Genomic DNA, 15,429 nt, shown 5'->3' with positions numbered 1-15,429 from the left:
TCTGTTTAATCAAGCATAGAAAAGCTTGCTTTTCCAAATCAAAGTAAAGAAAGATTATGTGAGTTTTCCAAGATTAATTTGGATTATTTTAATAAACTAAGTTCTGATTGATTTATGATTTAACCTTTAATTTTTAAACCTCTATGAGATGGGCTCTTACTATGTATCCCTAACTGTCCTGGAATTCATTATGAAGACTAGGTTGGCCTCCATCACTACATCTGCCTCAAGAGTGCTAGGACTGAAGGCATGTACCACCATGACATTGTGTGTGTGTGTGTGTGTGTGTGTGTGTGTGTGTGTGTGCGCGCGCGCGCACGTGTGTGTGTGTGCGTGCGCTTGTGTATATGTCAGCCATGTAAAAAAATTCCAACAGTAGGCCCACTGAGACAGGCAGATCCCTGGGGTTAGTTTACAAGTCAGTCTAGCCAGTTAGTTTGCTTCAGGTTCAGTGAGCAGCAACCCTATCTCAAAAAACCAAAAAGGTGGAAAGCAACTGAGGAAGGCACCAACATCTACATCATCCTCTGGTTTCTTGGTGCACGTATAGTGCCCCCTCCCCACCTCCAAGGCAGTAAAAACAAGCAGAAGGCACAGAGAACCCTGCCCTTCATGACAGAGGCCACTTCCTCCCTTTCCCATACCTTCTATCTAGCTATTTAACAGAAGGTATTTTCCTACAAAGAATCAATTTTGTTTCTTTTTAAAATCTAAAATTTTTAGTTACAAATGACTGCCATATACATGCATTTTTACATTGCAAATAAATAGTATGTTAGGCTCTTAGTCAAATATATAGTTAATATTTTCCTTGCTCCTGGCCTAAGTATGCTCGGTATGCATAGCCATAACTGTCAGGTTGCACAGGGTTTCTTTAAAGAGGATTAATTTGAAGCTTAACAGTGCAGGGTGCCCATTGGCTGGCACATCTAAGATCACTTTAGTGAGAAGAGGAATTGGATTGTAACTGTATGTGGGATAATGTGGAGAAGTTTCTCTGCAGTACTATTTGGACCCACACTGTAGCGGATGCAGAGGTAATCTATCAGTTTGTGAGTGTCTACAAAACACAACTCTCTAGATAACAGGTTTCAAGTAAAGATTTAATACAGTCTCCATCTCCTATGATATTGCAGTGACAGTTTAAAACTCATTCTCTAAATCTCAGCAGACTTTATAGCTAGCAGTGGGCCAATATAAAGTTTAATAGCGTTACAACACATAAATCATCTTTTAAAGATGCTACTAGTAGCTCCAATATTAAATGCAGACAATCGCCTGTGGTATAAATAATTTATCAAACACCGTTTCAGATTAGCCTTCCATGCTGAGTTATTTATTTTAGCCTTTTCTGTACGATTCCTAAGGCACTTTTTGAAAGATCCATTACTGGTCAGTTTAATGAACTTGGGGGTCTGTTTTGTCCCCTCAAGCACTCGGGTACAGCTGTGGTGACCATTACATGGCCGACGTGGACCTCTTTGTGCCTTTTACAAGTGCTGCCCATTTGTCATGTAGCGGTAAATGGAGCTGCACATTGGAGTCCAGGGACACATTGTGTGGTGCAGTGATGGAGACAAACAGATAGCTCTATAAAGTGCTGCTTGTCACAGCTGACGTGGAGCGCAGTACATCACTCTTACTGTGATCTCATTTAAGGAGCAGGGGGGCCCGTGGGACTGATACTCCCAGTTAGTTTGGTCTTTGTAGCCATAAAGAAGGAAGTGCTCCTTTTATATTCTTTGAACTTTTAGGGAGTGTGCTTTGCTTGTATTAATTATTACAGGAATTTCTCCATGGCACTGGGTGAAGGTTTGTCAGCAGATTTGACTGGTCCGCCTTTCTCTGGCTGAGAGGTGGCCGCGTCTTTTCAGGAGCTCTCTGGCTTGTTTTATTAAGTACGTTACCAGCCGTTAAGCATTTGCCATGCGCCAGTCACTATAGTGGTTCCTTTCTGTGCTTGATTTCTAGTTTTTGCAGCAAACCTGTGAGGTAGAATGTATTAGGGAGGAGAAGAGCCATCTCAGAGAGGTGGCTACTGTCCCCTAGCTACACAGCAGGATGTAGGAGTCTGAAGATAGAATTCTGTCTGTCTTGAGCCTGAGACCCTCCAGTGATTTGTTTGTTTGTTAGTTGGTTTATTTGTCGGCAGGGTCATGGTCTTCTGTCTGTGATTTGAAGCTACTCTTTTATGCTGGAGGGCTCTTTTTTCTGTTGCTGGGATGTGTCCTGTAGGTCTAACACTGAAGTTCCCTTGAGATAAACAATGTAAATCCATGAGCAGCTGGCTGGTTGGAGGAAGATGCTGCACAGCAGGGATAGAATACAGCACCTGGGCCTGGGCAGCTGGGGACACAGGGTCTGCGTGACTGGGTCAGAGCTCCTCTGCAGCACCTGTCCCAGGCAGATGTTGCTCAGGACCCAGATCACCTCAAAGCTTCCAGAAAAAGGAGGTAGGTGCAGAGTCCTAGAAAGATTGACTCCTAGAGAAAGAAACATTTCTTGAACGTTCTGTGTGCCAAAGATGATAAAATGAGGTGTTTTCTCCACCTCTTAGGATTTTTTTTTGATAGTAGCCCAAAACATCAATAGCACATGTTAAATACAAAAGTTATTTAGCTGCAAAATTTTACTCTAAGGAAAAAAATACATAAATTTACTAGTGGTATAGGTATATCTGTGCCTAGAAGTCCAAGTCAGTATTTGACATAAAAAGCAGGTTCTCAAGTTACTAGGTCTCTGGAAATACTTCTTGAAGAGACTGTGTAAGCAATGGGTAGGCGGTAGTCACTTTCAGCCTCCTGGTGTTTTGAGGGAGTTTGATGGTTAGGAGAAGGACATGAAATAAAACCTTCATCTTGATTTTGATTCTTGGCATGAGATTGTAGGAACATTACTTCAGCACTGTGGAAAACAGAGAGGCCCTTGTCAGGCAGGTAGTCTATGGGATTGTGGGAAGCACAAGGTCCTCCACTCCACAATAGAGGTGACTTCCAGGGACCTGATACTTGGACCACACAGAAATTGGCAGCCACTGTTCTTAAACTTAACCCAGGTATCAAGGCTCATAGTGACAGGGAGTGACACAGCTTTGGTGTCCCTGATTTGCGAAGAGCCCAGAGTCCAAGAAAGGTTATTTGTTAGCTAATATGACTTGTGGCTACCACAAACCTGTTTTACTATTTACTGTTTACTGCTAGCTGTGTTACCATGGGGCTCCCTCTCAGCCATACTTTCTGATTAGTATGAGCCTCAGAAGGTGTTTGGGGGCTGGAGTGAAACTGGATAATGGTTATTCAGGTGTCTGACTCAGTGTATAAAATATGGGTGTGTGTGTCAGAGACAGAGACACACAGACAAACACAGGAGCTGGAGTTCCTCAAATAATCATCTCCCCTAGAATTGGCGAAGAAGCTTTAAATGTTTCCCCAATTTTTAAAAGCCTTTACACTTGACTATATAATGATGATTTTTACAGTTGAACCAAATTATACATAATACAGTCAAGTTTTTGAACTTTTTTGAAATGTGCTTTTACCAGCAAACTGCTTCCATTTCCAAATGTTTGCAAAAACAGGGAGAATCACCTGCACTTGACGCAGGTGCTTCAGTTGAACGGAGACAGGCATGTGTGACGCAATTCATGTTTCCACACCCTCCACATCATCCTCCCTTGGGAACTAAAGGTCTGCAGTGCTAAGTGCTGCCTATTGGGTTTTTTGTTTCTTTGTTTGTTTTGTTTTTTGTTGTTGTTGTTGGGTTTTTTGTTTCTTTTCCTCCTTGTCCCATGTGCCCTGCTCAGAGCACCAGCAACAGAGAGAGAACAGACAAAGAGAGGCAATGGTTAAGTGGAGAAAAGAGAAGGGGGAGAAGGGATGGCAGCCCTGAGCAGGGGAGCAAGCAGGGCGCTCCCAGCATGCGTGCACATGCACATCTAAGGTTGGTTAATATGCAAAGTGAGTTGGAATGAGGTTGCATTTGTTAAGCGGATGGTTAGGTTTTGCTGTCTATGTGGGAGCAGTCTCCACTACCATCTGCTCTGCCACTTTTCCTGGTTTCTGGTAAGGCTTCTGTGGGACTATTGAGAGTCCCAGGAGAGAGTTCCTGATTAGGTAGGTGGTCAGCCCTGTGGGGTGAATTCTTACAGCACTGTGCACATGCACATAAGAATAACTTGCTTTACTGCCCTCACGAATGTGTCTGGCTGCTGGTTTTGTAAGGATCCCTTCCACTCTTGCAGAGCTTCCTTTCCTCCTTTGGGTCTGTAGAGGGCACTCCTGTCACTAGTATTCCAGCCTGGCTCTGCTTCTCTCACAACATAAAGCCTTGAATTTATTTGTCCATCAAGATTCTTAGGCCAGATTTGGGGCATTTGGTGCATGGGAGTTGGAGCTGGAGGTTGTTTACTGAGATGTGTGCATTTTGCTTGGCTCGCATGTCTGTACCCTGTGCCAGATGAAGCACATAGAAAAGGCTGGCTCGTTCTCTCCTTGCTGCATAAAGGATTTCTATAGTGCTGCCTTGCACTGCACCAGTTTCCTGGGTGCCTTTGTTTACAGGCTGCCTTCTGCTCTCCTTGAAACTTCAAGGAGGCAGCCATTTTTGTCACTCTTTGACCCTTGTCGTGCCCTGGAGCAGTCACATGGGTCTGAGGCTCCCAGTGAACTTCTAAAATCCCTAGAGGGTGAGGTTCTGGGACCTTTGTGGCTCTGGTGTCTCACTTGGCATATGATGGCTCTTGACTAAAAATGTTAATGAACTTTTGGGAGAAGCAGCAAGTCACTTCAGTGAACTTGTAGGTTCATAGAGGGTAGAGACAAATTCTTCAGGAGCAAGTAGTTTCACTCCCCGGAACTACAATTGTGCTTTGGTATCAGTTTGTCTCAGCCCCACAGTGCTGACTTTCTCCATTATGTTACCAGGAAGTTGGCTTTGTTAGCTAGTAGTTTTTGTGTTTTTCTAAGCCTGTTCACCTTTCTCCTTTATTTTATAAACTGCAGCTTTGTCTTCCCCATCCATGGGTGGGAGGATTCTCTCCTGGAGTCACTGTTAAGATACTTTGATCATTTAGCAAACTAAGCCCATGAGTCAAATCCAGCCTGACACCTGTTTTTGTTAATAAAAGTTTTATTGGGACACACAATCACCCTGCTTATGCATGGTCTTTGGCTGTTTTGTGCTAGGTGGTTATATTGCGAGGTTATAACAAACAAGCATGCCCAGAAGCCTAAAATATTTACTGCCCGGCCCTTATGAAGATGTCTTAGTTAGGGTTTCTGTTGCTGTGAAGAGACATCATGACCATGGCAACTTTTATAAAGGCAAACATTTAATTGAGGCTTCCTTACAGTTTCAGAAGTTTAGCCTGTTATCTTCATGGTGGGAAGCATGGTGGTTTGCAGTCAGATGTGCTGGAGAAGGAGCTGAGGGTTCTACATCTTGATGCATAGGCAACAGGTGAACTGTGTGTACCACACTGAGTTTAGCTTGAGCAAAGGAGACCTCAAAGCCCACCCCACAGTGACACACTTCCTCTAACAAAGCCACCTTCTAATAGTGCCATTTCCTCTGGGCACCATAGAACAGCTCACCAAGTCTTTAAATGGTGGGTACTGACGGCATATGATGGGAGACACTGTGTGAGGAAGGGGCTCGGGCATGAAGGGATGAAAGGCCTGTCCCCCACTTATCACCTACAAAGCTTTAGGCCAGTTCTCTTTTGAAATATGGGTGTTGAGGCCCAGGCGGTGGTGGCACACAACTTTAATCCCAGCACTTGGGAGGCAGAGGCAGGAGGATCGCTGTGAGTTTGAGACGAGTTCCAGAACTGGCTCCAAAGCTACAGAGAAACCCTGTCTCAAAAAACAAACAAGTAAAAAAAGAAAAGAAAGAAAAATGGGTGTTGAAAACGTCATAGTTTTAGGGAAATTTTAAACCACGAACGCACCTATGCAGCATCCGGTGTGTTTCTGAGCAGGTCACCATTCTCTATGAGCACAAATCGTCTTGGCTGCCCTTTGCTTTCTTAGGAGGAAGAAGCTAAGAAGTTGGTGAGTGAAGCTATCGCAGCTGGCATCTTTAATGACTTGGGATCTGGAAGCAACATTGATCTGTGTGTCATCAGTAAGAGCAAGCTGGACTTTCTGCGTCCCTACTCGGTGCCCAATAAGAAGGGGACCAGGTAAGTGAAGGACATGGCATTTCCTTGTGTCTTGTCACCTTTGGAATCTCGGTGTCATCTGGATTGGGTTTTCTGGATTCTTTCCCACACTGAGAAAAAAGCCTGAGTTCTAAAGCAGCAGGTCTTGATTCCAGGCTGCTAGTTTATGATCACAGGCTGTGGTCAGGTGTGGAGAAGTGTCTTCATCTACTGTGTGTTGACAGGAGAGAGCTTCAGGCTGAAAGCTGGGACAGAGGTCTCTCCTCTTTCCGACCTCCCCTCATGTTTTCTTCAGCATCTTAAGCTAGGAATGGCATCTTGTGAGGTGTTTGCGTTTCATAGTTGCCAGTCCACAAACTTTTATGCAGGCTGGCCCAAGACATCCTAAAGGTTCTAATCCAGTGGCTAGCAGCCTCTGAATTGTGGCCATGGTCATCATCTGTTGTTCATGCTGAAGGGAGTTGTGCCACTGAACCTGTGGCCTGTGCTCTCTGGATGCTTCACCTCAGTAGTACAAACCAGGATCCAAGCTGTGAGGTGATGTTCTAGGTCCAAAAGGCCTGGGACCTGGTGTCTGCATTTACCTATAGCTCGTTGATTGACAGTTCTTATAGGTGTTCAGCTGCTTGAGCACTCTGGGTTCCAAGTTCTGTGTTTAGCCACAGTCATCTAAGTCAGTGAGCAGTAACTGGGCCTGGGCTCTGGTTAGTAGCGCAGACCTCTGCAAGGCTTCTACACCCACTGAGGATCCCTAGCTCTAGATTGACAAGGAAAGTGTCATTAGCTCTTTGTCGTTGGCTGCTATCGGCATTGTGGAAGCTTAGTGTCAGACAGCTCTGGAGTGGATTAAGGGGTGGCTGCTGGTTGGGATGGTGGCTGTGGGTATCAGTCCTGTATTTGAAATGATAGAGCTAGGCTAGTGTGCCCAGCTCCTCAGATCTTGAGTGAAATGGGAACGAAGCTGCCTCTAATATACAGGGGTGGTTTAGGAGACCAGCTTCCACTGAAGGATGCTGATCCTTTGGGAAGAGAACTGGGGAGTGGGTCTGCTCCATAATCAGTTCCCTAGGTAGAGAATTCTAAAAGCTACCTTTGAAAACTGGGCATGGTTGCAAAAGGAATCCTTGTGTGGAGCCAGAGATGTGGTTTTGTGGCAGAACATGTGCCTAGAATATGTGAGGCTCCAAATTCCATCCTAGCCTTCGGGTGGGTTTAGACCCAGCGATGTGGTGAGGAGGCTGGTAGGGGGACGAGGAAGAAGGGGCTAAGCACAGGCAGGTGAGCAGTAATCTGCTCTGGGGCAGCACCAGGATCTTCACACACTTCAGAATCCCACTCTCCTCTGGACTGATGACTGTGAGAATGCTGCCTAGATAAGGAACCCTCCCCAGTACGGGCAAGAGGTGAGGGCAAAGGCTTGCCAGCTGCTCCATGCCTTTAGCCACCATGAACCTGGCTCTTGCCCTGTATGCTGTTAAGGCCGACAGCCTAACCCAAAAGGTATGGGGCTCTCATGTCCACTCCCCCTAAAGACAGGGTAAAGGTCAGATGAGTCAGCTCTTGGGCCACTGGGACTTTGGTCTCAAGGCAACACTTAACTGCCAGTAGCTCAGCCTGGTACATACCAAGAGATATCTTTAAACCTTAAGGGAACAAGGACAAATGTGTTTTGAAAAAGTACCTCCTCCTAAAGTCCACCTACCTGAGCATCAGGTACTCTTTTCTTTCTGTCCCCCGGCCCAAGTACCTGTTTGAATGGAGAATTTCCTAGGAGTATCTGATCAGGGTACAGTTCCCATTGGTGGGTACCAGCTTACTGAAACTATCATCCCAGCATGAGAAGTTGTTGTTGTGCTGTATTTTGGCAGCATCAGAATTCTGGAGAGGTAGGAGATCACATGTGGATCAGGGTGAGCACTTGGCTCAGAGACCTACCCCAAGGACAGTTGGCCTTGTGTGTTCTGAAGTGATGTCTGGACTATGTTAGTTGTATTGCTGGTGCTTCTAGAGTTGTGGGGCAGAAGGCCATATTGTGTCACTCACACTGCTACATGGAAGGACGTAAGTTTTAAGGAAGTGACAGCCTGAAGTCAAATGACCAAATACTTCCCATCATGTACTGAGGATGGTGGAGTGTTGAAGGAAAATGGAAAACCAGTGCTTTTGTATTATCTCTTAAGTGTTAACACATATCCCTCAAGTGCCCCATTTTGTAGCATTTGGCAGTTGACTCTCTGAAGCCCCAGGACTCCAGTCAAGCCTGTTGCTGTCTGGGCACAGTGTCTCTGTCTTGGCCTAACTGCTTTTGTTTCTCTCATCAGGTTTGGCCGGTACAGCTGTGAGAAAGGCACTACAGCTGTCCTCACTGAGAAAGTTACCACTCTGGAGATCGAGGTGCTAGAAGATACTGTCCAGACCATGGACACTTCGTGAATGGTGCTGGGGGTGGTTGGTTATGTCTTTTGAGTAACGGGTGCACCACACCCCAAAACATACATTCGGCTACTGCTTGCCGAGTGAGGCTCAATTAAAAAAAGACAAAACCCAGTGAGTGCTGGACTATGGGTCTGGGCTCTGCTGACCTGACTCTCCTGTGTCTTGAGTTCCAGTGTGTGTCAGTGGTGTGTCCTGAAACCAGAATGAATTCCTTTGGCTCTCCGAGTGACTGGCTATGATCCAGGCCTGTGCTTGCTTACTTCGTTTTCACTTAGAGGCAGCCCCAGGCGTCTGTCCTTCCTAACAGGGTGATTCAGTATCTAGCAGCCTGCATTTCAGGTGGAAAGCAGTGAGGGAGTCTTGGGGCTGTGGCATGACCCAGTGGACAGCTTGCCTTGCATGCACAAGACTCCAAGTTTACCCTAGTATCCTACCCTGCCTTCCACATAGACACACGAGACAGACACCTTCAGTTTGAGGTCGTGGACTATGCATGCTCAGGTCCAGAGAAAGGCAGCTGTGTGAAACTGGTGAGCTGCACTCTGGCCATTCTCATAACAATCAAAGCAGTGGTTGGGGTTTGTTGTTTATGGTAATTAGGACATAGCTTTGCACTGCTCTCTGGATGATGATTGGTGGAGACTCTGGACATCAGAGGCCATTTTATTGGCCCGATGGTTCTCTTGGTTTGGGCAGTGGGTGGACAACTGAAATTAAGAGGCTAATTGTGCGAGGGACACAAGAACAGCCTCTGAGAGCAGACGCGGTGCTTACCAAGAGTCAGGAAAACTTTGAGGAGTCAGTGCTGGGCAAGAGACAGCCACTCTGGTCCTCCCAGAGCACATACTGTGGAGTGCTCCACAGATCCCGCTTCCCTTGTTGGAAACTGCTGGAGCCAGCTTGAGTGAGTACAATGGGTTTATTGAGGGCGGCAGCTTGGCTGATGATTCTCAGAATTACTTGGGGGAACTTAAAGATATTCTGGTATTCCTTGGACGTCTGGGGCCTGGCAAGTTGCTGCTAAAGGTGCCTCAAGAAGTGCTGCTGCTGTGTGCAGGATTTGGTCTGCAGTCCAAGATGACACTGACGTGCTGTTAGGGCCACCCCTGAGCTGCTCAGCAGTCACTCCTCTTCCCATTTTGTCTAAAGAGCAGAGGCCCTCCTTGGAGTGCAGGTTCTGTGCGGAGAGTGGTGGCCAGCCAGAGACCCTATTTTTGGGAGCTCTGGGTAGTAAGTTCACCTGACAACGACTTAAATATCTGACAAGACACAGCACCACTGGCCTGTCACCAAGCAGGTACTGCTTGGGTACTGTAGTACTGCATAGATAAAATCAATATCAGTTGTTCCTTCCTAAAGCTGCAAGCCTCTAGTACAGCTCCTCACAGTGTGCTGACCCCAGTCATAAAGTTACTTTGTCGCTGCTTCATAACTGTCATTTTGCTACTGTTAGGAATCATAATGTAAATATTTTTGGAATATAGAGGTTTGAGAACCACTGGCATAGTAGAACAAAATAATTCAGACTGTTTCCTCCAGCACTTAAGTTTCCTTAAATTCACATTTATAAGTTAGTCTTCACAGTTAATCCTATTGAGAACAAAAAGTAAATGAGCATATTTCTGCTTTTCCTGCACTTAATACAGTTGTATTTTTAATTCTTGACTCTCATGGTCACGGACGTGAGTTTTCTGAAAGAGTGACAGGCTGCATTTTTGGATCACCTGCCGCTGCTGGCTGATGTGCATCTCTCTCTCTGAGCTAGGGTCTTATGTAGTCCAGTCCAATCTCAAACTTCCCCTTAACCCTCCTGCTTCTGCCTCCCAAGTGCTGGGATAACAAACCTAGGCTGCCTTGCCTAAGTAATATCTTTTGTTTTAGACCCTGTCAGTCACCTGGAAGATAGATAACCTCATGAGGAAATGAAGGCTCAGAAAGGCCAACAAACTTGCCCAAGTCACACTAGGAAGATATAGAACCAGAATTTGTAAAGCGCAGTGTGAGGGCAAAGCTCTTGGATTTTTCTTGATCTCTTCCCATGGATAGATAATACTGCGCACTTATCCTTCAGTGAGCCACAGCATTCCAGGAGGCCATGGTACATGGCAGGGACGCCATGCCTCTCAATGTCTGATGCTGGGTGCTCCTCACTGTCACTCACCAGTTATAAAATGCAGAGAAGGTATTAGGGAAATCTCTACTCTAAACCGTTATTTCCATTTCCCTTACAAGAGAGTAAATGAAGCACACAGCCGGGTTGTGTGAAAGGTACTAAGAACTAAAAACTGCTGGTGACCATTTTTGCAAAGGCTCACCCACACCCTTACCCTGTTCCCTGCAAGCCTCCTGACACTATGGGCCTGCACAGGTCTGAAGGGACCAGGCAGAGGTTCACATTGCAGTTGGCACAAGGGGCTTCAGTGACTGCCTATGCCCCTTCCCCCACTAATAGCCCAGCTCAGATTGTCTGCAACAGTTCAAAAAAAGGACTTTGGAGTTTGACCATAACCCAGCTGCTTTCAGCTCACTGGCTGAGGCAGCCACTTTTGGGAGCCCGCTGAGCCCTCTGGTCTTGGCTGTGGGAACTTCCAGGTGCCACTCGGGGAGACGACTCAAGTAAGACAAGTGGTGGATGGCTTTGATGAGGCATGCTGCATTCAGGTGCTTGATGTCCAGACATGCATCTGCCTAGCCACCTGGTGCACATATCCAATGTCAGGTCGGTGGTTGGGGTCAGGGTAGATGCACATACTGACCAGCTCCCGAAGCTACAGGGAAAGAGCAGTTCTGTTAGTTAAACCTACATCCACATGTTTTGCCACATGGCACCTCAGATGGCACTGTTGTCCCCTTTCAAGTGAAGAATGCTTTGCAGGATAAGGTATGATCACACAGCTTTTGGGGAGGCTAGGCCCATGCATGCCTAGGCCTGTCTGGTTCCAGAGGTGATGCTTTGAGACCCTGAGAGTTGTTACCCTCAATCATCATTTTCCAGCTGTGCACACCTTTGTGCAGATTCATGAGTGTGAGCACTCTGCACATGTGTGTCTGCTGTCAGTCACACAAAGCCCAAACCAGAGAAAACTCAAGGAAAGGGCTTATTGATCATAATAAATGCATTAACATGCAGCAAGGCTGCAGTCTGAACACCCCCTGGCCTCTTCATTGTGCTCATGAAAGACACGCTTTTAATTATCCAGACACTGAAGGCTTTGCCCGCCAGGGTGGGGGAGGGGTGCCTTAAGCCTCTTATCCCTCTTGTTCTGATAGCCAGAATGCTAGTCATTTTAATGGTAATTAAAATAATGACCTTAAAAAGCCTGGGTCTTAAATTTGCTACACTGGGCAGGCTGCAAAGTTTCCATCTCAGTGCCTGCTGCTGGGGGTGCTGGTGGTCACCAGCAAAAGTAGATAGAGCGCTCTAGGATCTCAGGAAGGCAGAGCCCCGGGAAGGTCCAGGGATGTTGCAGAGACCCGGGGCTGCAGCATACACCTCAGGTTAGGGGCTAGGACTGCTTCCTCACTGAACTGGCTTAACTTGCCTATAGAACCACAGTATGTGCTTCCCTCCTTTGCCTGGCATTTTGTGATCCCACAGCCATAATCCAGGAGCAGTTGAAGGTGGTGTCCAAGGTCATCTACAAACTGATTTCTAAAGCTGCTCTGAAAGGGAACCATGCCCGACCCATCAAGTAAAAATACAAAAACCACATCAAGGTGAAGTCTGCCCTGCAACCACTTAGAAGCAGACTACAGTTACCAGTCGTAAGGAGAAACAACAAAAATGACAAGATAGCTTAAGATAAAGCTTTAAAAGTGGGGTGTATTTAGGGATACACTTGTGCTAAGTAACAGGATCTGCAGCTGCTCCTACCGTGGGCATGTGCCAGTAAGACAATGGCTGCCCGAGGAGATAGAGCTAGGGCTCTGGGGCCTTCGTTTCTGCCTTGCAGCTGAAGAGTGTGTGATGCCCACTGGTTTAAACAAGGAAAGGAACAACGAATTTTGTGGATAATGCAGTCCGTTCTTCCTTTCCGGCCAGCCTGTTCTCCAGAAGACAGATACTGTCACCAGAGGGGCTAGTGGGAACTCCTCAAGCCACTGGAGCAGAAAGACTCCAGACTGCCACACCTCAGGGGTGGCCACTGAACAGGTGAGAGCCAGTGGACTTGGAGGCTGGCTTGGAGCTTCCATGCAGAAGGAGTTCCTTGTAAAGCCTCAGCTCATCTGATGATGGGCTGTCCTTAGGGCAGTGGTTCTCAACCTTCCTAACGCTGCGACCTTTAATACAGGTCCTCATGTTATGGTGACCCTTATCTAACATTTTTGTTGCTATTTCATAACTAATTTTGTTACTGTTATAAATTGTAATATAAATGTTTTCCAGTGTTCTTAGATGGCCCTGTGAAAAGGTCTTTGGCCCCCAAAGGTTGAGAACACTGTCTTAGTGGAAACATAATGAGGGAAGGGTTATACTTATGAGCCTTGTGTTCTGTAGAGTGGACCTGGGAAGACCTTAGACTCAACGGACATAACAAATGATGTTTACATTTACATGAAGCTGTTACCTCCCATAGCTCCTTTTGACGGTAGTGGTAGATGCTGGCTTGGCTCTACTAAACATGACACATGCTTAATCCTTATTGTGAACCAGGACAGGACAGGAGATTCTAGTTTTGTTTCCATTTTATAGACGAGAAAAACAAGCCTCTAAGAGCAGTGAAGACCTGTCAGGAGTGTGCCAGGAGACCTGAAAGTTGCCCCTCATAGTTTACTCACAAGGAAGATATAATTTAACCCATCTATAAAATGATGAATCTGAGGATGACTTCATACAACCAGGAACTGTCCAGAGTCCCTGCACCCTGCATAAAATGTGAAAGTCAAAAACCTCCAGAGTTATAGGCCTGTTACATGGAGCAAGAGACCAACCAGCTAGCCTGGGGTGCCCATCTCCCACCTCCCTGGTAATCATGCCCCTAGCCTGGCATCAGCTCCTAGCTGAGCTGTTCCTACAAGCCTCAGGAACGTCAGCACCATCCCATCTGGACCCCAGCTTGCTCACCTTCTCAGAGTAGTGTTCCCCTGGGAGAGGTGGGTAGTCACACTGCTCTATCTTCTGGCAGAGGGAGAAGAGATTCATCTTATCTCCATAGAAGGGGCTCTGGAGAGCTGCCATCTGCCAGGGAAGGGATATAGACGATCAACCATCAGCCTCAAGGTCTAAAGGATTTCAGAAGCCAGAGGGACCACTGGTTGGTCCTCAGTGCAGTGAGTGTCCTGTGGGCTTCTCCTTGCAGCCTAAGGAGCTGGGACTGCAATAAGGAAGTGCTGTTGAGTCCTGAGGTCATGTCCCCAGCTCACTAGTTCCCCTTCTCCCAAGGACTGACTGACAAGAATGGAGACTCTGCCCCCTAGGCTGTGTATGGGTCCAACAGGTTCTCATTATTGTCTTTGTGTGCGTGCGTGTGTGCGTGTGTGTGTGTGTGTGTGTGTGTGTGTGGTGCAGGGGACAGTCAGCTTCTGGTGTTACCTTTTCTTTAAGACAGCGTTTGATATGACACTTGTGGAGTGGTATGCCAAGCTATCTCAGAGATCAGCCCGTCCCCACTTCCCCGGTACACATGCCCAGCACACAGCTTTTGCAGAGTGACGAGTCTTTATGCACACAAGGCAAGCACTTTGCAGCTAAGCTCCTTCCTCTGCTCAGCCCCGTCCCCACTTCCCCGGTACACATGCCCAGCACACAGCTTTTGCAGAGTGACGAGTCTTTATGCACACAAGGCAAGCACTTTGCTCCTTCCTCTGCCCATTTGTTTGTTCAGGCTGACTTGAATTTATGGAAATCCTCCTGCCCCATACTCTTGGGTACTTGGGTTAGTACCTGACTCGGACTGACATATCTAAAGAGTGGTGGGAACTGTCTGCCTGAAAGATACCTTCAGTGAAAGGTTATGCACGAAGGGCTAATGCTCTTGGGACAGATGTGGGGAGGGGGAGCTGGAATCACTTCCTTCACTGCTGTCTGCAGGCTAGTGCCCTTTCCCTCAGGGACACTCCAGGTGGAGAGACATTGGGCTCTGCAGTTGGCTGTCTGGCCCCGCTAAGTTGGAAGCCCCAACTTACGTGGTGTGGCAAGGTTCAGACCCCACCTGGGCACCTTGAAGAGAGGCAGGCAGATGGGCACTGGGGAATGACAGGACTGCTGTGTTCTCACCCAGGAGAGAAGGTTCATGCCTCCCTCTTCCTGAAGTAGCCAGATTCCCCACCCACCTGTTTGAGGCCTTCAGACACCTGGGGAAAGCCTCAGAGATGCTAGCCTGGCACCTGAGGGCCCCATCTGCTGATAAATCCATAATGGCGTTCAAGTGCTTCCTCTCACTCACTTCCTGTTGCCTTCTGCCAAAAGACAGCTTAGACCTTCCTGCTAGTGAAGGGTCATTCATTCACTGGGTAAGGTAATCAGGCCCCACCCAGTCCAGGTCCCGCTGCAGTCCTCTGGGGACTGGGTCAAAGTTCCAGCTTAGGTCAGGAGGGAACCCAGGGAAGGTGTGTGACTGTCAGGTTTGCCCCCACCCTCTGCTCACCCCTGGGATCAGCCTGGTTCCAAGAACAGCTTGCCATCTTCAGAAAGGGCCAGTGGGTCCACAGATGGCTTCAAAAGTAGGGGACATTGGTTTAGGGTTTGATGCAGGAATCTTAACCTGGGCTAGGCAAAACAAGCAGATAAGTATGGAGGTTTGTGGGACTGTTGACCTTGGGGTCCTCATGGTGGAGGGGACACAACTGGCCCATGAGCCCCACTTCACAGTGAGGCTGCAGTGACCTCTGTA

The 15,429-nt window shown here is 47.2% G+C and overlaps 2 protein-coding genes across 5 annotated transcripts in view; one reads left to right on the top strand and one right to left on the bottom strand.

The window, feature by feature from the left end:
* Positions 1–8,746, top strand: part of Psmb7 (proteasome 20S subunit beta 7) — a 59,398-nt gene extending 50,652 nt beyond the window's left edge. The window contains exons 7-8 of the mRNA XM_050124848.1: positions 6,030–6,181; positions 8,482–8,746. Of these exons, the coding sequence (XP_049980805.1) occupies positions 6,030–6,181; positions 8,482–8,593 (264 nt within the window). The 3' untranslated portion in view covers positions 8,594–8,746. The remainder of the gene's footprint in view (positions 1–6,029; positions 6,182–8,481) is intronic.
* Positions 8,747–8,884: 138 nt separating this feature from the next.
* The window catches only part of Nek6 (NIMA related kinase 6), a 73,862-nt gene continuing 67,317 nt past the window's right edge, over positions 8,885–15,429 (bottom strand). For all 4 annotated transcript variants that reach the window (XM_050124847.1, XM_050124844.1, XM_050124845.1 and 1 more), the window contains exons 9-10: positions 13,662–13,775; positions 8,885–11,364 (exon numbers count right to left, since the gene is read on the bottom strand). In XM_050124847.1, the coding sequence (XP_049980804.1) occupies positions 11,254–11,364; positions 13,662–13,775 (225 nt within the window). In that variant the 3' untranslated portion in view covers positions 8,885–11,253. The remainder of the gene's footprint in view (positions 11,365–13,661; positions 13,776–15,429) is intronic.

Source organism: Alexandromys fortis, unplaced genomic scaffold, assembly GCF_014885135.2.
Source record: "Alexandromys fortis isolate MF-2015 unplaced genomic scaffold, M_Fortis_MF-2015_v1.1 scaffold_228, whole genome shotgun sequence".
Classification (NCBI taxonomy): domain Eukaryota; kingdom Metazoa; phylum Chordata; class Mammalia; order Rodentia; family Cricetidae; genus Alexandromys; species Alexandromys fortis.
This window is presented reverse-complemented; position numbering and strand designations above follow the sequence as displayed.